The sequence below is a fragment of the Harpia harpyja genome, chromosome 9 (genome assembly GCF_026419915.1).
Source record: "Harpia harpyja isolate bHarHar1 chromosome 9, bHarHar1 primary haplotype, whole genome shotgun sequence".
Lineage (NCBI taxonomy): Eukaryota > Metazoa > Chordata > Aves > Accipitriformes > Accipitridae > Harpia > Harpia harpyja.
This window is the reverse complement of record NC_068948.1, coordinates 31,374,432-31,397,676: the sequence shown is the minus strand read 5'-3', so window position 1 is coordinate 31,397,676 and position 23,245 is coordinate 31,374,432. Positions and strand designations below refer to the sequence as shown.

Sequence of the window (23,245 nt, the reverse complement as noted above, 5' to 3'; positions counted from 1 at the left end):
AGGCAGGCAAGCCCCTCTGCCCGCAGCGGTGCAGAGGACCAGGCCAAGCCTTCCACTGGCCCTGGAGCAGCGAGGCGACACTGCGGGCTTGCAGCTCCACGTTTGCCCCAGCAGTGCAGTGGGAACAGGCAGGGCCTGCTCCTGCCTGCCTGGCCCTGGGCTGCCTGCCTCTGCCCTGGGGCAGAGAGAAGCCGTCGGGGGCTGCTGATAAACCATCTTCCTCAGCTCATGAGAAAGCGGCGGTTAGCTGAAGCTGAAAATGTGACAGGGAAGGACTGGTTTGGAAAGATTTCTCATTTCAGAAGAGCTCTGGAGAAAAGGTTTGACGTGATGAAAATGTCCCATCCCTGACATTTGCAGCAGAAGGACCACCATCAGAGACAGTGCTCTCCAGGAAAGGATTCTCTCCTCAGGAAATCATAATTAAAAATGCAGAATAGAAGTAAAAACAAAAAGTTTTGGGATGGGCTGAGTGAAACCCTCCTGCTGCCCCAGGGCAAACCCGTCTGGGACCGCCAGTCAGCGAGACCTGGAGGAGCAGAACTTCCCGGCCCCTCCATGGCCACATCTGGCAGGGACCCCCATCCTGGCCAGCCCACCCTGCCCCTGCCCAGCCCCAGAACCCCGGGGGGACACAGGGGGCCGGGAGTGGGGCCACTACACAGCCAGGCATGGCGGGCAGCTGGCATTGGGACCAGTGGGCTCCCCGGGGACCCATCGAGGACCTGGAGAACAATGCAAGAGCCCAGCAGCTGCAAAGCGCTGCAGAGGGCCCCCCCAGCAGCCCACCGGCCCCCGGGCTGGGGGTCTGCCCTGCTGGGCATGGCGGCGCAGGGCGGCAGTGCTCCCGGTCCCCCCGTGCGCTGGCACAGCGGCCACGGACATGTCCCCCCCAGGCTGAGCTGGTCTTTCTGCCATCCCACCCAGCACGGCCAGATCCTGTGCACCATGTCCCCAAGTGGTTTGCCCGCAAGCGCTGCCTGCCCAGCATCCCCTGCCCCGTGTCCCCGACCCCACGTCCCCTGTGCCACCCCCATGGGTACGGGGTGCCCACGCCACCCAAGTGGCTGTGGGGAGCCCGTGCCACCACGGTGTCCTGGCGGGGAGGTGGGGACGGGGACGGTGGCCTTGGCGGCGGGGGCTGCAGAGGGGTGGGGGTCCCCGGGGGCTGCCGCAGCAGGGTGCGGTGAGGGGCGGCGGGTAGGCAGGATGCGGGGAGGGGGGGAGGGAAGGTGACTCGGCCGCGTTTCCAACATTAAAATTTAATGGCAGTTGCAGCATCCTCCTGAGCCGTAGGTAGGGCCGGGCGGGCCCGGCGGGGGCTGCGGGGAGGAGGAGTTTGCATGGCAATATCTTGCTCAGGGATGCTCTCTGGAAAGCTCCAGCACAAAGAAGCTGCACGGCGGCCAGGAGCGTGCGGAGCCCGGCGGTCCCCGAGCCCACCCTCCCCTGGAAAGCAGGTAAAGCCGCCCTTAACGTTTCTCTCTGCTATTTCCCGGCTGGGAATGTGGCTCCTCTCCGGGCGCTGGTGGGGTCTGGGGGCGCGGGGGTGCCAGGAGGAGCCCCGAGGGTGCCCCCCCCCGCCTCGGGGCCTGAGGCACGGCCGGGAGCAGGCAGAGATGCCACCCCGGGACACGGCTGGTCCTGCGGGCATTGCTCCCGGGAGGCTGCGGGGCGGCCCGGCGCGGCTGCTCCAGCTGCTCGGTCTCCAAAAAAATAATGCCCCCCCCGACCCCCCAATATATTCTTATTCCCCCGTTATAAATAATTCCCATGCGAACCCATGCGCAATGGCAGGAGCCACCAACTCCTCCCAAGGGGTTCCAGGCCGGGGGCGGCCTGGGCCCCCCTGCCTTTGTTAGGGGCAGGAGCAGCAGCGCATCCGCAGCGTGCTCCCGGCCACAGACCCGACCTGGCGGGCGATGCCCGGTCTGGCCAGCGGCACCTGGGCAGCCTGGCTCCCGCTGGGCACCGTCTGCAGCCCCTGTACCAAAATTAATATTAACTGATGCACCACTTGTTTGTATTTTTTTTTCAGAAACCTCATCAAGAATAGGGCTCGAGACAGGTAAATGGATTCTTGCCTGATTTTCAATGCTCCTGGAAGGCAATGTAGCCAAAATGCTGGTTTAGTTCTTTGTCTTGAAACCACCATTTTCTCCTAAACCTGGTGATTTTAGGTAGGGAATTAGAGGAGAGGCTGGGGCCAGCACCCCTCCAGGGCGCTTCAGCACAGCCCTTCCCCTGCAAAGAGTTAAACTGACAGATGCTACTTGGGCTCCTTTTGGGGAGCCATTTTCTCTCCCTCATTGTCTCGTGTGCGAGTACATCCTGCCCCAGGGAGCCAGGAGGAGCCCAGAAATCATCAGATTTTCAGTCGTTCCTGGGCTTGCAGAGAGACTTTCTCCTCCCACCTTCTCCCAGGGCTGCCCAGGCTGCCCAGCCCTGAGAGCTGCAGACAAAGGGAGGCAGCGCCGGCACTGCTGCTGCAGCACCAGAGCCTGGGCTGTGCTGGAGCCTGGGCTCTGCCGGGTGGCAGCGAGGGATGGGCAGAGGGATGGGCAGCACTGGCAGGGCCGGGGCAGGGGGGGGCATTGGCCCCCCTGCCGGGAGCCGGGGGGTCGGGCGTGCCCAGATGCTGCATCTCAGAGATTGCATCTCTGGGCATGGGCAGCAGAGCAGCCTGCCCTGTGCCTGTGGTGCGGCAGGAGCACACGGGCAGCTTGCGGCGATGGTGTGCCTGCTGTGCGCGGGCAGCTCGCCTGCTGCTTCACCTCCCTGCTCCTGCCTACAGCAGAGATTGTGCTCCCCTCCATCCTCCTCCTCACTCGAGGGGGTTTTTAGCCCCTGTTTAACTCGGGTGCTCCTGGGTGGTCAACCCTGGGGGCACCATACATGCCACCAACCCTGTGTGGCAGGGGCAGCTCGAGCTCATGGCTGGCAATTGCCGCTCGCCATGCACAAGATGAGCGTTTGGTTGAGTGCTGCCTGCACAAAATTGTTTTTCTCCCCGCTGCCTCCTGGGATGTGCGTCATCGCTGGGCGAGAGAGGCCATCCTGCAGCGGTCACCCCATGCAGGCACGTCCCCCCCTGCCCCACCACAGGCACCTCCTGCTCGGATCCAGGCAGGGAATCCATTTGCCAGATGCTCGATGGCATCTCTGGTGCCTGACACTGCCCACCCCCCCACCGAGCCTGAGCCCAGCCCCATGGCAGCTGGTTTGCAAATGCTGCCTGGACGTGTCCCCGTGGGAGGGACTGTCCTGCAGGCAGCGCCTGCAACATGGGGTGACAATGAACCACAGGAAGCAATATAGCGGCTCCGCAGCTGAACTGCAGAGTCATCACGGCCCAGCTCCCCCGGGACCTGCTGCCATTGTGGCTTTTCCACACGGGCAGGGCAGGAGGAGGGCAGGCAGCGCAGGCTGGCTGCGGGCACAGGCTAGCTGCTGGCGCCGGCTGCATGCACCCACATCCCTGCAGATGTGGAGCAGCACCCACCACGGCGCGGCTGTGACCGCTGGCTGCTCTGCTACAGCCAGCGCCTGTGGCAAATGCAGGATCCAAGTGACACAGTTTAACTGCAGGGCAGTGGCAGAAGCAGAGGCAGTGGCAGAGGCGGCAGTGGCAGTGGCAGGCAGTCCCTGACCCTGGTGCAGGGAGTTGCAGCAGCAGACAGGGACAGACAGACAGTTTGGGGCATTGCCACCACTTCTGGTGTGGTCCTTCCCGGTGCCTCCTATGCCTGGTGGTGGGTCTGGCTGCCCCCCTAGGCTCTGCAAGGGGACAGGCACAGGGGGTAGAGGTGGCATTTCCTTGGGTACTGGGTGACGCTGAGCAAGCAGCAGGCAGCCAGGCAGACCCACGTAGGGAGCAACTGCAAGTTCCCACAGGGACCACGGGCTGGAGTTCCCCGCCTCTGCCCTGCCTGCCTCTGCCCCTCTGCTGCCTGCAGCAGAGCCCAGCACCAGCTGCCTGCAAGCTGCAGGAGCTGCTGTGAGCATCCGGGTGCCAAGGGGCAGCGCTGGCTTTGGGGGGGCACCTGCAGGGCAGGCGGCTCACCCGCTGTAGAAGGCAGCTGGGCACTGCCATGCTGCCCTAAGGCAGTGCCAGGACAGGGGTGCTAGTTTGCCTGAGCTGGGAAGACACCTGGGCTGGTCCCCGCTCCCCGGGGCAGCCCAGCACGCAGGAGGGGAAAGCTGTGCGGGGCAGGGTCAGCCACTGGCACGGCATGTCCCCCTGCAGAGCTCTTGCATCCCTATCCCACAGGATCTGGCCCCTTCCTTTGCCCCCAGCTTTGGGCTGTGCCCAGCCACCCTGTGGGGACCAGGAGCGGTGCCAGCAGCGGTGGGGTTCCAAGCAGAGGCTGCTGCCTCGGGGCTTTAAACCTGCAGGGATGGGGGGCCGCAGGGATGGCAGGGCAGGGGAGTGGAGGGAGGCTCTGCCTGCATTCCTGCCTGCCCTGCCCTGCCTGGCCCTCCTGCCAGGCTCCCAGTAGCACGATGCATCCCCCACCGGCTCAGCTCAGCCTGGCTCTGCCTGGGGACGATGGCGCCGCATTGCTCTCCCTTGCTGCGTTGGTTGCTTTCTTTTGCAGCTGCTAATGACTGACCTGAGGTCTGTTCACACACAGTCCCCTGCGTGGCCTCCGCGGCGGAGCAGCCAGACAGGACAGGGGGACATTGTACGGGACTCGCGTAGCTGGTGACCACAGGTAGGACCCCCAAGGGGACATGGACAGTGCCAGCCCCATGCTGGCCCCACCCCTCACGACCCAGGAGGGCTCTGGGCAGCCAGGAGCCAGCCTTCCTCCCTGGGGTCCCATCTCCTCACGGGCTCTCCCCGGGCTCTGGCTGGGTCCGTGGGGTCACACCATCCCCAGGGCCACCTGCATCAGAGGATGTGTCCCCCACGCATGCCCAGCAGTGGGGAGGGGGCGGCTGCTGCGCTGCCCGGGGTCTCATGGCATCTCTGCTTCCCAGTGCCACCAGCCCCAGGGGCACAGCCCCAGCTCCTGCCCATCCAGACCGGCTGTGCCCAGAGGGGAGCCAGGGCTCAGGGAGCTGCCATCGCCGCCCATGCACGGATGCCAGAGCCAGGCCAGCCCCAGCAGAGCAACCCAGTGCCAGCTGCCATGGGCCGGAGCCACAAGCCCAGCCACCCCTGGGGGACACGGCCGAAGAGACAGCGGTGGTGACATCTGAGGACACGGGTCTGCGTGTGCATGCGGTTTTCCTGCAAGGTGCTGGGGTCCCCTTCCCTCCGGCCACTCCATCCCAGCCAGACCCAGCTCATGGGTCTCCCCATGTGCCCTCCCCAGCAATGGGCAGGATGAGACCTGTTCCCTTCACTGAATGCAATGTAGGAGGAGGGAGAAGGGGAAAGGGAAGGGGAAGGGGAAAAGGAAGGGGAAGGGGAAGGGCATGGGAGTGGAGCTGTGCCAGCTCTTCAAGGAGACATGATGGCCAGAGCCCAAAGGGACCCTGGTTGTCCCCACTGATCCTACCTGTCCCTCTGCCTGTCAGCAAAGTCCCAGTGCTTTCTGGTCTGAAAGTGCCCTGCACCCAGCAGGACCCTGCCTCTACTCTGCTTTGAGAAAACGCCTGGTTTGTGGAGCAGCCTGGAGCATGGGGAGGGACACGGGCAGCGCATCCTCCTCCCGAGGCACCTGTGGCATGGCCCCCATGGGGCCATGCAGGGCCAAGAGTGGGACCATAAGCGGGTGCGACCATCGTCCCGCTGCCTGCCCCAGCAAGCATCCCCCGAGCAGGCGGGAGGGCTGGGCGTGCAGTGGGGTGGGGGCTGAGGGCAGACACAGCTCATGGCAGGCTTGTGGCAGGCAGAGGGTGCCCTGGGTGCCCCTTCCCAGCCTTATTTCTCAGGGCACGGTTCAGAGCTGCTGCTCCTGCCGCCCCTTGGCAATCATCACTCCTCAGCTGCCCACTCCTGCAGGCAGCCCTGCGGAGAGGCAGTTTCTGATGGGGAGGGGATAAGCTATTGGGCACCTTTCCTCTGCCCCTGTCATGCTTTTCCCTGCTGGACCTCCTCCCCCTTCCACAAGCAGTGGGAGCTTGGTGGAGACGCAGAGCAGCTGTCGCTGTCTCGGCAGAAGCCCTGCTCTTGCAGAGCTGCCCATAGCCTCGCCCCAGGCACCGCCAGTGATGCTTTCGCCCCTTCCCTCTCTCTGCTTCTTCCAGCCCCTTTAGCATCCTTTAACCTGGAGTCTTGCAATGCCATGTCACAGTCCAGCACTGCTGGGATTCTCTCTTCCCTGCAGCCCATCTCTCATCTTCACCGGTACCGGGGCTGGGAAACATGTGTTGCGTGGGGGCACACACTGCTTGGGGTGTTTTGTACCTCACCAGCGTGGGAGATAGGGGCAGATCCCTGCAAAGCATTTAATTCAGAAAGCAGGTTACATTACGCAGGCTAAAACCTCCACTAACATATTCCCAAATTCAATCCAGTGGCAAAGCCCGAAAGTGCCTCCTGCTCTCCTGAGCCGGAGCCGCGCTGCTTCCGCGAGAGCCAAGCAGACCCATCCCCAGGAAAGCGCTCCTCCGCCGGCTAGCCGGGGGGGGGCTAATGGGGACCAGCTCTGCATGCTGCCGCTGTGCTCCGATATTAACCTACTAACCCACCGGAACCCCTGCCACCCCCTCGGCGAGGGGTGCCGAGGGCTGCCGAAGCCCCTGGTGAATGGACTAACCCACTAACCGGCTCCAGCGCATGCCCTACTAACTGGCCTTGTCTCGCCTCCCACTAACTGCCGAGAGCCAGCGCTGTCTTTAAAGGGGAACGGAAAAGCTGGGTAAGTACGTTTGTAAGTGCCGGGTGTTGCTGCATCGGTGACAGGCTGCACAGGCAGGGCTGGGCAGCCCAAGCCCCTGCAGCGGGCAGGAGAAGTGGCTGGCAGCCCCTGCCCCGCACAGGCAGCCCTCGCCGGCATGAGGAGAGGGTTTCTCCCCGCACGCTGTGCCCGGGTCTGCCTGTGGAGTCTGTTGCTGACTAGGAGCCTAAAACGGTTTTATCAGCAGAAGCTTTTCAGTTCCTTTTTAAGCCAGTAGATCTCTGTTACTAACACATTCCTGAACTGAATTAAACAAACTAACAGTTGCTGCTTTTCTCTTCATTTCTCTTCCAGTATGTATGTCCTCTAAGTCAGACCGATTGTGCCATGCTTCTGTTACTAACTGCCTGTACTAATCGTACCTGACTTGTTTCTCTATTGCTACTAACAAATATTCTTTGCACTTTAACTCTCGGATGCTATTCGCCATGACAAATGAACAGTGGCTTCCTTCGGGACTCTTGGTTATTAACCTGCAGCAGCCTCATTTTCAGTGCTGCTGAGCATCTTTGTCTCCCATTCAGTGTGATGGAAAGGAAGATGCTCAGGCTGGGGGGGCTTTGAAAATTTCCCTATTGGCCTTCTCTTTTCCAAGAAATCTCATGTGGCTAAACAAGGAAAAGAGGCTGAGTGGAAACAGGACAATGCAGAAACTGTTAATAACAATCGGTAATGGCCGTAAAGGTCCAGCAAACCCAGTTTGCAGAGAGATTCAGCCAAAAAGTGATGCTATTGCCATGAACCCCACTGGAGCCCGAGCTCAGGGCTATTCTGGGGCCTCAGTTCACCCGTCATGGGAAATGGTCTCGTGCTGCTCCCTGCATCAGCACGTGGGCGCCGGGCAGCTTCAGGGTTCTCCCGGGCTCCTCTCTTCACTCCCTTTGTCTCTCCACAGTTTATCTTGTGACCCTGATGCATGTGGAAGCCGTTGCCGGCAGCGTGGTCCTGACTAACCGCACGGCGCCGAGGGCTGCGCCTAACTGCTGGGTTGGTACTTGCAGGGTCCCCCCCCGGCCACGAACTGAACGGGCAGGAGCGGGCAGCGGGCGTGGAGGGTGGCTCTGCTGCCAGCTGCCTGGCAGAGCCAGGGCACTGTCAGTCTCTGATGGGGCCACAGCCTGTGCTTTGCTTTCTGTCCATCTGTCAGTCAAACAAACATCCCCAGCCTCTACAGGGATTCTGCCGGGGTTAAGGCTCCGGCATCTGGCCCATCTGTATGGATTTGTCATGCAGGCTAGTGATCTGTGGTAAGACACTGTCAGCAGTAGGTGCTGGCTGTACCAGCAGCAGTGCTGTGATGACCAGCGGGGCAGAAAGAAGCCCTGCGCACCGGGAGAGGACGGTGGCCCCGTGCTGCTGGCCGGGACAGGGCTGGCTCATGAGGACATCCCAGACCATGGCTGCTGGGGCGACACAGCAGTGGGGCGGCTGCCTCAACCAAGGGTCAGGGCAGCTCTGTCCAGGGGGCGTACAGATCCGGAGAACATCCAGCTCTGGCTGCTCTCTCTTGGCTTTGGCTTGTGTTCGCTAAGCCCTTGGCGAGGACCTCCCCAGATAACTCAATGTCGCTGGCTGGCTTCAGTGTCGCCCGACAGCAGCTCTCCTGCCTGCTGTTGGAAGGCAGCCCTGCAGCAGGGTCCCCCGGGTGGCGAGGTTCATCCCGTGATGCTACCCGCCTTCCGTTGGCATCCCCTCTCTGCACTGACCACAGCCTGGTCCTTCAGCTGGGGGGTCTTGCTGGGCTCTCACGCTGATGGGGCTCCCCTCCCCATCCAGCTCCATGGCTGCCCGATCTCCACCTTAACCCACTAACCACAATCCTCCCTTTCCTCTGCACAGCTGGGACCAGGGAGATTTTTGGGCTGATGTTCCTATGTTTGATTGAAAGGGCAGGCAGGGTGCTGCTGCGGGCTGGGGACAGAGGGTGGAGCAGAGGCATGAGGAGAGGAACAGGGGCAGGAGGGCAAGCTGGGGTCTGGCAGGTTCAGGGCTCCTGCACAGGTCAGGAGCAACATGAGCATTGAGGTGGGGTTGTCAGAGCCCACGCGTTGTGAGGGACTGCCCTCCCTACCCCCACAGATCCCACTTTCAGCTCTAGAGCAGCCTTCCAGCCAGCCCCACACCCAGGGGGACCTTCCCAGGCTGGTCACCAAGGGGAGCGATGGGACCACCAATCGCCCAGATGGCCCAGAGGATGCATGGGGCAAGTGTGACCCTGCAGAAGCAGCAAGTGCTGCCCACGGACCCCTCCGTGGGGACAGGCCACCAGTGCCCACTGGGTGGCTGCTGCCCCCCCGCAGAATGACTGCTCCTGAACAGAGAGGGGCTGGGGGGGGGGGGTGTGAGAGAGACTTCACAAAGCCAGGTTGCTCCTTTGCTCTGCCCCAGCACCTCAGGGCTCCCTGCCCCAGCTCCCCATTTCCCTCGGCTAGGAGAGGAGTCAGTCAGTCTGTCTGTCTCCCTTTGCTGGTGCCCCCCGAGCTGTCTGAAGAGGGGAGGTGGCAGTGTAAGCGGGGCACGATGTGCAGATTCCCCCTTTACCAGTTGCAGCGATGGCAGGCATGGGACCAGGTCACACCAGCAGCGATGTGGGCAGAGATCCGGGGATGGCACCTAGCCCTGGGGTGCACCGACCTGCCCAGGGCACACCAGCCCAAGCTGGCCAGGGCTGCCCCTGCTCTGCCGGGACCCCGGTGCCACCCCACGCCCAGCACGGTGGGAGCGGGCACGGCCGTGGTGGGGCTGGGTGCTGGAGCGGGACTGAGCACTGGCGCGGGGCAAGGATGCTCTGGGGAAGGGGGGTCCTGGGGCTGCCTCAGTGGTGCGAGTGGGAGTCCCGGGGGTCCCCACGGCCCCGAGGATGTCCCTACTGCCTGTAACGTCTGCTGTGAACATGGCAAGTGTGCAAACAGCCTGCAGTCTGGTGTCTTTGTGGGGTCTGGGGTGCTGGGGGAGCGGGCTGAGGATGGTCTGGGGGTGCCCCAGCTCCCATGTGCACCATACCATGGGGCACAGCGTGGGGTGCGTGGGAGCCGGGCCAGGCTGTTCTCCCCGCGGCCATCTCGCTGAGCAGCCAGGGCCACCCGACGGGGTGTCAGGGCAGGAGAGGGACAGAACTGCCACGGTCCCTGGGTGCCAGGCGCGGGGGGGAAGGGGCTTCGTCCCGCGGCAGCCGGGGCAGGGAGGGCGCAGGAGGGGTGTCACCTCCCCGGGCACTGCCGGAGGATGGCCCCGGAGCGGGGAAGTGACAGCATCCAGCGCAGGCAGGGCAGGCAGCACGCCCAGGCAGCGCGCGGTGGGGTGCCGGAGCCGCCGGCGGGCACAGCCCCCACCCTGCGTTCACACCCCGGAACCCCCCCGCGGCGTGGGGGGGGTGTTTGAGCGGAGGGGAGCCGCGGGCAGCGCGGGGCCGGGGCCGGCAGCAGCCGGGGGCCGCAGGGACACGTCTGCCGGGCGCGGGGAGGGGGGGGGGGCGGCCCGGGGTGCTGCCGGCCCTGCCCGTGGGGCGCTGGGCACCCGCCGGTACCGGCCCGGCCCGGCCCGGGAGGGCGGCGGCAGGTGGAGCTCGTGCTCCAGGAAAGCCCTGCCCGCAGTCCTGCCCGTAACTCGGCGGTGCCCTGCCCGCAGTCCTGCCCGCAGGCCTGCACAGGGGCAGGACCGAGGGCAGAGGGACCGGTCTGGTCCCCCCCGGGGCAGCCCCGGGCGGAGATGTGCTGCGGAGCACCCCGGCCCCCCCGGGAAGGGGCTAACATCCGGCACCCCGGCTGCCCCGCAGTCGCCGGCAGCTCCTGCAGGCTCCTGCCCAGAACGGGGAAGTGGGGGTAGGGGAGCGGGGGGACCCCAAACCCGTGTCTGCGGCAAGGGCTGCGTGAGCGGCAGCGCTGGGGCCTGTGCGTGTTCCTGCCTTGCTCCCAGAGGGGTCAGGCTCAGCCCAGACCCTGGAGCCGGCAGAGGAGCACGGGAGGGACCTGCCGGAGCTGGCAGAGGGGCAGCTGGCATCTTGCATCGGCCAGGGTGAAGCACAGACACCCCAGCTGCGGAGCAGGCCTTTTGGGCAGGATGGCAGCTCCAGCTCGGGGTATGACGGTCACGCAGAGTGGGGACGTGGCGCTTGCCTGGCCTTCTCCTGGGTGGGAGGCTGGACAGCCACCGGGTGCCGTGGCTGCAGGGAGGGGAGCGCCAGCTCCAGCCCCTGCCCAGCCATTCCCAACGGTGAGGGAAGGCAGCAGCCAAGCTGCCGTGTTTATTTTCCCCCAGTAAGCAGCATTTTGACATGTCACAGCAAGACTTTCAAACACATGTTGACAGAAAATGTGTACAAGCAAGAGAAACGTTGTTCATTTGCATCAAATTGTGAAGCGATTCTGTGAAATTGATACATGGCATTTCTGTGAGCGGCGCGGGTGCCTCTGCCACTGCAGGGGGGGAGCCACGGAGGGTCCCTGTGGGAAGGGCTTTGCCAGCGGGACTGTGAAAGCCCAGAGCACCACCAGTTTTCCCAAACACCCCAGTGCTGGCCATGGAGCTGCCGAGGGACCTGGGGAGGTAGGCGGGGTGCCAGCCCGGTGAGCCGGTCCTGGGGCAGCACATGGCAAAATGGCGGTGTCCAGAGCCTCGAGAGTGCGGGAGACTGCTGCTGCTGCTGCAGCGGAGGCTCAGCCCCACCAAATGCCCCCGCTCCCGGGTCTCTCCCCCTTCCCCTGGCTCTCACACTGCCTGGCTTCCCCTGCACTGGCACCGATCTCCTGAGCGGGTGCACAGAGAGCCTGGGGGGGTCACAGGATGCTCACTGCGTGTGGATGTAGCTCAGGAGCTATGAAACAGCCTGGTGCCCACAGCTCTGTCCAAGTCCCAGCTGCACTGTGCTGCGTGGGGCCGTTTAGTGTCTCTGCTCCCAGATCTGCAAAAATGACATTAAAAAAAAATACTAATTTTCCATTTTTCCCCTCCCTACCTTCACTCTGGGAGGCAAATTGGAGCAGTGCTCACCCTGTGGGCACTGGAGGTAGCTGACCGTGCCAGGGCTGTAGCCATGCAATGCACCCCTCGCACTGACCCTTGGTGAGGTTTTTCGCCAGGTCTTGGAGCTTGATCCTGGGAAGCATCACACGTTTGCCATCCCCAGCACCTTGCAGGGACAGCGTGGGGGGGACTGTGGCCCGAGTGTTGTGGTGTGGACTGAAATGTGGCTGCACACGTGGCCTCTTGACCTAACCTCATTAGGAAGGTGGAAGTAATACTAATTGAAATCATGAAGTCCCAAACTGCGCTTCTCTCCTGGTTTAATTTATTTCTGGCCACTTTTCATTCCCACAACTAAAGCTCCACCGAGTTAATATTCTGAAAATGATAAAAAGATGGACAGTGCAAATTGAAACCTGTTTCAGGAACTTTCTGGGTGCCTTTTAACGGTGTTTACACCCAGGGCTGTGGTGGTGCCAGCTGGGGAAACACAGCTGCATCACCTAATGCCCTGCCTTCTGCATCGCCAAGCCCCATTTCGGAGTGAACCCTGCAGAGACCCATGCACTGCCAGGAGCCGGGCACTGCCGAGGGCGGTGCCTGGGACTGCCGGGTCACCCTGCCTGCTGTCCTGGGAGGGTCAGCACTGAAATACCCCTGGAAACCAGGGGAAAGCAGGGAAGGGCCAATGCATCTTAAACGGAAAAACTGTTGTTAGCTGCAGACATCACCCCGCTGCCGCACACCCGCCTTGCAGGCAGCGCTGTGCAGGCATCAATGGCATCTCCCTGTGGGGAGGGTTTAAGTGGGTGCCTTGCGGCCCCCGGGGCGGTTGGCATGGCTGCTCGCCTCCGGGCAAGGAAGAGCCTCCTTCCATGAGAGCCATGCTGACTGGCTGGAATCCACTTGTTTCCCAGATGGTTATGACTATTTCATATCTTGCAGCAAACAGAGCTGAAAGCCATGTGTGGAATAATGAGTAAAGCTGAAGCTTAAGACAGGAGATCCTGGCACATCTTGAAGCAATTAAAATATCAGTTACAAACTTCCGCGCGTGCAGAGCCACCATCCTTTCTTCTTCCACCTTTGCAGAACAAGGCAGTGGCTGTGACTTGGTTGGGCACCAGGATAAATATTTAACCCCCCCTGCAGCAAAGCACAGGGCGGTTGTGCCGGCAGCAGCCCCAGCCGGGCGAGCATCACCCCATGGCACCTTCTGGAGTCTCACCTTCCTGGCAGGCAGGGATGGTTTTATAAAGGCAAACCTCTTGGTCGCCCAGCCGGGTGATCAGTGCTGGTGATAGATCAGCCTGGCTACTCCCGAGTGAGAAGCCCAGCCGACAAGAACCCAGTTCCCACCAGCCCAGTAGATATGGGTGGCCCTGGCAGCAGCGGGGAGGGCTGGGGAAGGGCTCGGGGCAGTTTCTGGTGAACAGGCTCAGTCCACCCTGCTGTGGGGTTCCCTGCAATGTCTCCCTGGGGCACAGTGCATTCAGGAGCAGCCATGGCTGCTCCAGCCGGCTGCACTCAGGCTCTCCCCTCTGCTGAGAGTGGGCTCCTGGCCCGTGCTGCCGTGCGCTCTCATTAATACATGGGATTGTAAGGCGATCCATAATTAGATGCTAACTGAGTTTTCTCTAAGTTGGGTGAGGGAAGGTCACCAAGGTAGGACTGGAGTCAGCTTATTGTTATTATCAATCAATAACCTATTTATTTTCCAACATTCCTATTAACCTCTGCAAGCCACTCGCCGTTTCCATTTGAAAGGGCTGTGCAGTCGCTTTGCTGACTGGACAACTCTGATTGAAAATGTAACAGTGACCCGACCCCAAAGGCAGAATCCAATTAAAATCATTTTCATTTGTAGATTAATATTTTTTAACATGTTCTACATTCCTTGCTTCAGCATTTCACACAGGAACTGCTGCCTCATTATACGAGCAGCCTGTATCGATAGTGCCATAAGAAAATAATTACAATTAATTAGACATGGAAACAATAAGACCGTCCTTTTACGGGGAGCAAGAGACAGTGTTCAGTTGCGACGTGCCACCCCCATGGAGGCAGTGACCGGGATGCTCGTGGCTGGTGGGACAGGGCTGCCATGCTCCATGGGGGAAGAAAGGGACGGGATGGTCTCAGTGTCTGGCTCCTTGTACCACTCTACAAGCATCAGCCCCGGGGAGGGGGGGGGGCGGGTGACGGTTGCCTGTCGTCCAGCCTGTGCTGGTGGAAGAGACCAGATGCCCCGGTGATGGGCACATCGCAGCACGGCGGGTCCTGTCCTCAGCGCCCTGTGGAGCCTGGTGCTGAGCGCTGCTGGGGGATGCAAGGGAGTGCAGTAATTGGCTGATGAAGCTTGGTCTCAATGTAAAGTCTATTATTAATAACGTGACTTTGATAATAAAAAGATTAAAATTAAGTTTATGGTTTGCTGACTGCCCTTTCCACACTGTAATCATCTCTCATTCATATTCATGAACCACTCATTAGTAACCACTGCTTACAAGCAGGCTAAACAGCCAAACCATTCAGCAGCCACCATCTCCTTAACTGCTTAACTTGCTCACTGATTACCAACATCAAATTAACTCTGCAGAACGGATCTAATAAGCTTCCCGGTGGCTTCAAACCTCCTTGGAAATTGCTCTGATGTCTCCATGGGGCCCTATTAAAAAAAATTCTTCCCCTGCGAATACTGCGCTCTTGCGTGGGTAGTGCATCAGGCTGCAGCGCTGCTGCTGCCCCATCCCTGCCCGGCAGCGTGGCCGCTGGTGCCCACAGGCTGCAGTGCCAAGGGTGCACCCCCCACAGTGCTGTCACCGGGGCAGCCCCGGCAGTGTAGGTGGGTGTCTTTGCACTGCAAACGGCTGTTTGAACTGATGTGCTGTTTGCTTGGGAGCCCACCCACTGCCTGCTGCCTCTGCTTTGCTTTTCCCAAATCTGCCGCCTGATAAAACGTGAGTTTCTTTCTCAGCAGCAGCAGCCACCAAACTCCCGGCCAGGAAGAGCTGTGGGGCTGCTGGGTCCCACCCTCCCCTTGCCCATGGAAGCATCTCCGTAGCATCTGCCCAGCCCCGGAGCTGCCCCACACCGCTCCCCACCCCGCCTCTGCCTCCAGCCCTGAGCCTTCATTAAATGCTTCTGAGACTTAATTAGACTATTTGATAGCTCGGGGCTTGTGTAATAAAAGAATAAATAAGAACGACCTTTACATTTAATTACTTTTTTTAGATGTGGGAAAAATATCAGCTTTCCGGCAGCGCAGTGTGAGGAGGTTTGGCGGCATTTAGGAGGAGCGGGGGACCAGCCCGATGATGCTCTGCCACTGCAGGGATGTCTGGCCCCGGTCTGGGCCAGGTTTGGGGACACCAGGACTCCCTACACTGCCAGGGACGGCACGGTGCCATGGAGGGCAAGCTGTGGGCTGAGGATGATGCTGTGGTGGCAGCTGCCGCGCTCAGCATGGAGGATGGGGGTGGCTTCCTGGCAATTAGCTCTGATTAATATTTCAGCAGCGGCCCGGCAGCGCGGCCATGGCCATGCGGAGGAATGCTGGCGCCGAGCATCACGGGAGGCGAAGGGGAACCTTCCTCTCTCATTGCCATGGCAACCGCGGTGGAGCGGCTGGAGAGCTGCGAGGGGCGCGGGGCGGGGGGAAGCATCCGTCCCTCTACATAGACCCCTGTGAAGCTGCCCCTCAAGGTCCCCCTCTGGGAGAGGGATGGATGGGCTGCACCCGGTGGGATGCCGTGGGGCCCCCATCACCCGGACCCCCTCCGGTCCCCAGCCCACGTGGGGCTCGAGGCCCCCCGTGCACGCATCCAGACCCAGTGCAGCTGGGGGGGCTGCAGACATCCAGCCCCGGCTCCCTCTCCATGCAGTGGAGCTCATCCCTCCAGGACAGCAGGCAGAGCTGGTTGCTCCTGCCCTTGCCTGGCAAAGGCCCTGGGTGTGCAAGGTGCACACGCAGGAGGCTGAGCCCCCGGCCCCATGCCCCCTGGCCCCCCTGCATGGGAGCCTCCCACCCCTGCCTGATGCTGACGGAGCGAGCGAAGCGGCTGCAAATTCCCGCACCCAGCACATATTTTCTGCATGCTGGTGAGTGCGTCTTGCAGCAAGTCAGAGTCGGGCAAGATTTAGTAGGCAGGAGGCGGAGAATTTGTGTATCGGCTCCCTGCTTTATGGCACTGGAGTCTGGGAGGTGGAGGCAGACAGCAGCTGGCAGTGCGTGGTCCCCCGGCCCCGCACGGCCACGCCGCATGTCCCGGACCCCTTGCTCTGAGGCTGTGAGGGACAGGGACCCTCCGCTCGGTCCTGACCCCTCGACCCCCATGACTTTGGGGTTAACTCCATGCTGCCCTCAGAGCCAGCAGCGTCCCCCTGCACAGGCAGAAGGGTCGTGGACCATGCTGCATGCCCGTCTCCTGCCCCAGGGTGGGCATAGGATCCTGCAGCCCTGCCCCACACCATCCCTGCCCCACACCATCCCAGCACTATGCCGTCTCTGGCCCAGGAGCTCACCGCAGCCCCGCTCTCCACTGAGGAGCCCCCAGAGCTGCAGCAGCATCGCTTCTCTGCAGGGTGGGCAGCAGGGATCGGGCATGCCGCAGGCTGGGGCAGGGGGACATTGCCACCAGCTTTTGAGCAGGAGAGGAAGGGGGATCCTCAGCCTTCTGCCCAGGCAGAGGAGGCCTTCCTCGCCTGATGTCTGGCACAGCTTGGAGATGGGCCACCTCGGGCAGGTAGAAGCCATTCTGCACTCTAACCCCTTACTTTCTCTCCCCGTCCCTTGCCCACACCCCTCCTCCCTCACACCTCCCTACATAGTCTTCCCAGATTTAGGCTAGAACTGATATTAATAATGGCTCATTTCAAGTTTTCAGCCCACTTTCTCCCAAGAAAATATTTATACTGAGCTCCATTTTCCATTTCTTTTCAATTACCACCGTGTCTGATCACCTCCCCACAACTCTCCTCCTTAGCCATAAACACAAATCCTATTACCTTTTCTCTTTCTGTGTATTTGCCCTTTGATTTAAGCTGCATTTTCTCCTGTTTTCATCAGTTCTGGACCTCTCCCACTGTATATCTCCCTGTTTATCTACTTTCCAAAGGCCTCCTCTTATTTCTCTGGCCCTGATCAATACGGCTGCAGAGCTGGCTGGCAGCTCCTCTCCATTGCTGCCTGTAGTTTTTCTTGGGGGACTTGTCCAGTATTTCTTGTTAAGCTTCTGTCTCAGCTTGTTCCATTTCTCATTAGGTTTTAGCACTGGCATTGTAGTATTTCTTGTATTTCCACACTGCCCAGCAGATCTCTTGTAATTCTTAATGGCGAGGCTTAAAGTCTCACTCTTTAGTGGACTCCTGAGTCCTTTCTGGCAGGGTTTGAAGTGGCAAGCAGTGTGACACTTTTATTTTCAGGTGGAGAAAAGAATGTCTCTGGTTCCAAGCCAGGCCATGATTTTTTCTAACAAAAGGGGCAGTGGGGATTATTTGTATTTTATGGCTGTTATACCAGGGGATGTATTTCCTGGGGCTGTGGCGGGTGGCAGCCCCTGTCCCTGCAGTGCCAGGAGGGTGGGTAGCAGCACCCAGGGCTGGGGCACCTTGGTCCCAAGCCGAGGCACAGGAGGGAGGGATGCACTGGGGACACAACTGCAGCACTGCCGGCAAAGCAGAGCCGGGCAGCCCCCACCGAGCCTCCTCTGTGCCCCCTGAGCACCCCCGAATCATGACCCTTGCATCCCTGGCCAGGTGGATCACAGCCGGAAAGCATCCTGGCTATTTTGAAGGGTTTTTTTCATCTGCATCCCTCTCAAAATTTTCCTTTTCAGAGAGAAGCTGCTTTAAAATACACCCCAGCTTTCCAGCTGTCAGGAGCCAGCAAATGTATTGCTCTCCATGGCTGCATTTCTGAGTATTAAACATGACGCGCAGTTGCCGCTGTACAATATTTCCTCAGATGCCACTGCACCGCGGGAGCCAAACAGTGTCCTTTAAAATAAAACCAATTTTTCCTGTCTCCTCTACAGAATAGTCTTATTTATATGCACTCAAACAGCTGTTACTGCAGGTTAACCAAAGGTTGTAAAAACATTTTTCAAATGCCCTTAACTTCGCTTGGTTTGTTATTGAAATTGTTAATCTCAGGTTTAGATTTTTTTCCCTATCACGCTGGTATCAAATAGGCAAAACCAGCCCTTCTCTGGCCCTGCAGAGCTTCTGCCCCCCTGGCAGCAGCTTGAGCATCGCCTCGGTGCCTTCCCGGGCAGCGCTGGGCCCATGCAGCCACTCCACACTGCCCATGAGGGACAGAGATTACCGGGTCAGTTCAGTCGTTGCTCTTCCATGTTAAACTTCCGTCTAGCAAATGCCTCTGTGCATCCACACCTGCACACACACCTCTCTCCGCCCTGGCTGTGTCCCCCTGTGGTGGCTGGGGACACTGGGTTTGGCTGTTGAGGCTTTTCTGACAACCTTGCAAAACTCTTGTAATTACATCAATGTCTTCTGTTGCCTTGATTCCCCCCCTAGACCAGTGCAAATGGGATTTGCAGCAATTAAAACTACTTTTAGTTTAATCGCCGATGAGGACACTGCCTGGCAAAGCCGCACAGAGGGTCAGCCCCAGCAGGGCGGCAGCCTGGGGACCGGCACTTGAGCATCCCCCTGCCAGCAGCAGGGACACGATCCTCTGGCCTGGGCAGGGCCCGGTCTCGCCTCCAGCTGCCTGTGCAGTGCGTGCAACCTCATCTGATGCTGCGTGGTGCTGTGCAATGTAATGCAGTGCTGTGCTGCGCAACGCGGCAACGTGCAATGCTGTGCAATGCGATGCAATGCTGTGCAGTTCCATCCAATCTAATCCAATCTAATCTCATCTCATCTAATCTCCTCTCTTCCTCCCCCCCTTGCTGCCTCCACCTCTCTTACAGCAGCTGGGATGGGCACAGCTGTGGCATGCCCCTTCCCCTGCGCTCAGCATTAGCTCTTTCTCCCCAGCCAGCCCCTCGGCCGATGCCCCTGAGGGTCACCCACCCACCCAGGCAGTACCGGGACAGCTGCTCCCGCTCCTGCACCTTGCCAGGAGACCTGGCACAGCCGGGTCAGGGCCAGCACTGCTCGCACGGCAGATGAGTGATCGCCGTCCTCCCCTCTCACCCTGAGAACGCCATTTCTATGCAGATGATTCTCTCATCGAGGAGTGGGAAACCAAGGCTGATGAAATCCAATCTCATCTTCAGTCTGATTGTGATAATTTGCAACGAGCTAAGGAAAAGTGAATTATTATTAAATGCAAATAAAAGTTAAATAATGCTGTTTGGGAGCTGCTCTATGTCACACAATCCACATAAATCAGGGGGATGTTTAACCTGGGGCAATATATCACCACAGGTAGTTACCACCTCTAAATACCTGGCTGTATGTCCAGAGCTGCCCAGACCCTCAATTACCTTCCCATTAACTAGGGATGGTGATGACACTGCTGGGGACGTGAAGGGGAGCTGCAGCTCTGCCGCACCCCCGTGCACAGCAGTTCCCAGAGTGTGGCCAGGCAGAGGGACGAGGGACGGCGGCAGGGGACGAGAGGTGGCTAGGGAGCGGAGCCGGCTGACCCGCGCCGAGGAGCCATGGAGCACCCTGATGGTTTTATGTCCCTGTAAATTGTGTACCAATCCAAGGGCTGACAGAGATGTATTTTTAGCTGCTGCAGCACAATTAAGTCTTCTTGTTAGTCTCAGGAGGAGAAGGAGGCTGTTGGTTTACTTGCAAATGCTTGAGGTAATTCTCTAATGGCTCCTCCACCATTACACAGACACTGTTTTCAATCTCTTATCATATGTAATCCCTAATGATTTCTCTGTTATGTCCTGTTTTATTAAAGCGCCATTGAACTATAGCCTATTGATTTAGATTTCACAGACAATTGAAATTTAAATTGACTCCAAATTGAATGTCTCCGTGCAATCTGTGTTCTGTACTAAAGATAGATAAAATGCTTCTATTTTTGATAACAACTTATAGCGGAGGCACATTTTAATTTCGGGAAATGTGGAAGGGCGTCAGGATTTCCATGCCAATGTCAGATGGCCAGGACGGCAGCGGTTTTCTGACCCACATCGGCATTTACCATCACCCCGGGGCTCGGCGGGAGCTGCTGGAGCCTGGGCAGCATGCTGCAGGTAAGCGTGCATGCGTTCCTTGGAGTTTTATTTAGAGAAAAATTGAGCTTAATGCCATGAAGGATGCGGCTATTGAATTCCTGAAGGGCTCTCGGCTCACTGAGCACGAGCCGAGCTGCCGGTGCCGGCTGCCCGACCTGCCAGCGGGGTGCTTTGCCACGGGGATGCTTTTCACTGCGCGGCAGCACCGGCAGCACCGTGAGCAGCGGGCCGCAGCGAACAGAACTGACACACGGCCGGCACAGCCGAGCGTACAGCTGAAAGCCCACCGTGTCCCTAAATGTCTTCCAGTTTTTGTTCGCTCCTGTGTTATTCACAGCTAAAGCAGGGCTCAGGGCCAGGACCTCATGGCCAGCAGCACACGGGAGGAGCTGCGGCCGGACCCAGAACTGCAGCTCTCCGCTCCCTGTGCCCTGTCCTGGGTGTCCCCACGAAGCACGGGACAAACACAGCCATCCCTGTGGGCTCTAGGGACCCGTGTCTCTGCCTCCCAGGAGCTCCGGTATAAATAATAAAGAGTTACGGGCTGCTATCTGCCACAGGCTCTACTTATATGCCTCCTGCTAGTAATAATGTCTGTGTTACAGCCGACCTTAATGCCAGAAAAGATAATTCTTTCAGTGCAATGAACTGTTTATTGGCTGATGGATACAGCCCTGTCAAGCAGGGCAATCCCCGCAGACCTGCGAGCCCACAGAGCCCCCGCCCCAGGACGGGAATGCGGGGCCCCTCGCTGCAGCTGGAGCATCCCCCCGCCATCCCGCAGCAGCACCAGCAGCCCGGCCCTGGCCCCTCTCCGAGCCGTGCGGTGTGCCCACCAGCATCTTCGGAGGTGAGGGCTCGGGAAACCCTCCAGAGCAGACCCTGAGGGCAGCGTGCTTGCTGCGGGGGGGGGGGGGGGGGGGGGGAGATCAGCCCTGTCCTGCCCCAAAGCTGCACCCGCCCTGAGTGGTGTGGCAGATGCCGCTGCCTGTTCCCCATCCCCTGTCCAGCTCTTTGCCGGGGCCCGTCTCAGCAGCTCCGCAGCCGCTGGGAGTGGGCACCGAGTCCAACTGCAAACGGCCCCACGTGTGCACGCATGGCAATGTGTGTGTGTACACGTCAGGGCATGGCTGATGAAGTGTGCCGCGTTCCAGGCTTTTAGAGACATTTACGTTTAATCTACAGTTTAACATTCCTAGCGGGAATACTTCCTAGCTGAAGAATGTTTTCCCCAAGCCTTTAGTCTCATTTCTGACATTTCACCTGTCATATTATGTGCTTTTCAGGGGAGCGAAATGGCAGCTTGTCTCCTTAAAAGCGATGGACACACTGTTTGTCAATGAGATGAGCTCTGGGCGCCGTCCCCTGCTCATTTAGAAACAAAACTCACCTCAAATGATTGTTTGAACAAATAAGCTGCCTCACCAGCCTCTTCCCAGTGGAAGAGATGGGGGATTTCCCAGCCATTGGGGTTGGGTCCTGCGTGCAGGGAGGGTGCTGCAGGAGGATGAGTGCCTGCTTGGGGATGGGAAAGCATCAGGAGACCCGGCAAAATCTGCTAACATTAATGCTGCCCACCTGGAAGGACAGCCCACCCCCAAATACCTCTGGTTAAAAAAAATTATCCGCCTTTAAAGCCCACCTAAACTCCTACAACAGGAGCTGTCACCTAATTTATCAGGTTACTGCGGTTTTCTAAGAATGATAGACAGTAATTAAAACTAAGCTAATAACCTCCTCACTCTTGACATTTCTACAGGGGTTTTGTTCACCATTATCTACATATAGATTAAAAATTGTAATTGGACCAGAGATAGGGTTAGAAAAATCAACCCCCTTCCAACTGATAGTTTGCTAGTGAGTGACACTTTGAAATTTTATTTAATCTGAGAAAATTGAGTTGAACTCCAGTAAAGTTGAGTTATCGTGAAGTACCTGCATTGGGTAGAAAATGCACTCGACAAAGGCGCAGGAGAAAAGCGTGGGCAGGGGGCTAAAGCAGCAAAGGGGACCCCACTGCAAGGCTCCAGCAACACTGCCCTGCTGCAAACCAGCCAGGAGAGTTTGCACTGCGAAAGTTCCTGTACCAAAAAAGTCAAAGTGGAGCAACTGATGATGCTGGCAGCACTGGGAGCTTTAAAGCCTCCTTGCAAGTGTTGGGAGCAACCTGCCAAGCTGGCAGCTAATCCAGTCTCACCCAGCTCTTCCCAATGGACAGGGCATCCCTGCGGAGGCTTGCTGCTGCCCGTGGGCATCTTGGGTGCACGAGTGCAGGAGGGAAATGCTCATGGGAATCTGCTCCTCACTCTTCCCAGCCAGTGCTTAGGCGTTCTGCCTTTTATCACTGTTGCTGGTGGTCTTTGATCCTCCCATCTTTTGCAACGGGGCTTATTCACACGCTCAGCCACAGTGCAGGACCCTCCTCTGCACAAGAGCTGTTGCTTGGGTAACATTTCCCTGGAGAAATGTGCCCATCCCAGATGCTTTGGCAACAGCAGGGAGATGGAAGAGATCTGGCTGAGAGAGACCCCCATCCAGCATAGACTGGGGGGGAGTTAGCAAGGGTTGGTGTTAGCTTTGGATGGCTGATGCTTTCCCGGGATGCCTCTGGCCGTCTGGCTGCCCCCCCGGGCATCCTGGGAAAGCAAAGATGCTGTGGGCACTGTGCATCCTCCCACCCAGCACAACCCCATGGGGATGCACATCCTGCCCAGCAAATCCTTCTGTCTCCCCAGCACCGTGCCCCGCAAGGATGCTTGAGCACTTTAGGGGATGATGCTGGCAGGAGCCGGGCTGAGCCCGGATTGCCAGAGCGGCACGGTGAGGCGGCTGACATGCCGGGGCGGCCAGGGGTCAGCAAGCAGAGCCGCTGCTCATGAATTTCATCGCGCCAGTGCAGACAAAGAGCATCCCCACGTCAAGCGCTCTGCTAAAACTCACCTCTTCCTCTGGTGGCTATTTCTCCTGCGTTATTTACAGTGATTTTTATTCTGATCTACGGCAATCCATGATCACTATAGACACTTAATTATTACCGCAATAATTATTATAACACAGTATTAGTAATGGAGTAATGACAGCATTTATTTTAATCCGTGACATATTAACTAAGCAGGGCAGTATTAATTGCAATGGTGAATTATCCTCATAGACACTATTTCAATTATTGTTTTGTCACTATTACGTTTATGACAGTAATAATTACATATCTAATATACTCATTATTGTTAGATATACAGAATAAGTCTGAATAAATGCAGCAATTAA

General features: G+C 58.9%; 1 protein-coding gene across 2 annotated transcripts; it reads left to right on the top strand.

The window, feature by feature from the left end:
• Positions 1–1,242: 1,242 nt before the first annotated feature.
• Positions 1,243–5,326, top strand: LOC128146338 (uncharacterized). Of its 2 annotated transcripts, XR_008236736.1 has the most exons (4): positions 1,243–1,460; positions 2,039–2,068; positions 4,599–4,715; positions 4,984–5,326. XR_008236736.1 is itself a non-coding variant. In XM_052797616.1 (2 exons), exon 1 carries the CDS (start codon positions 2,636–2,638, stop codon positions 3,647–3,649), a length of 1,014 nt encoding a protein of 337 aa, XP_052653576.1. In that variant the 5' UTR covers positions 2,559–2,635; the 3' UTR covers positions 3,650–4,715; positions 4,984–5,326. The 2 variants fall into 2 exon arrangements, 1 of the variants encoding a protein (XP_052653576.1); XM_052797616.1 differs by lacking the exons at positions 1,243–1,460; positions 2,039–2,068 and having other exon boundaries at positions 2,559–4,715.
• The last annotated feature ends 17,919 nt before the right edge of the window (positions 5,327–23,245 follow it).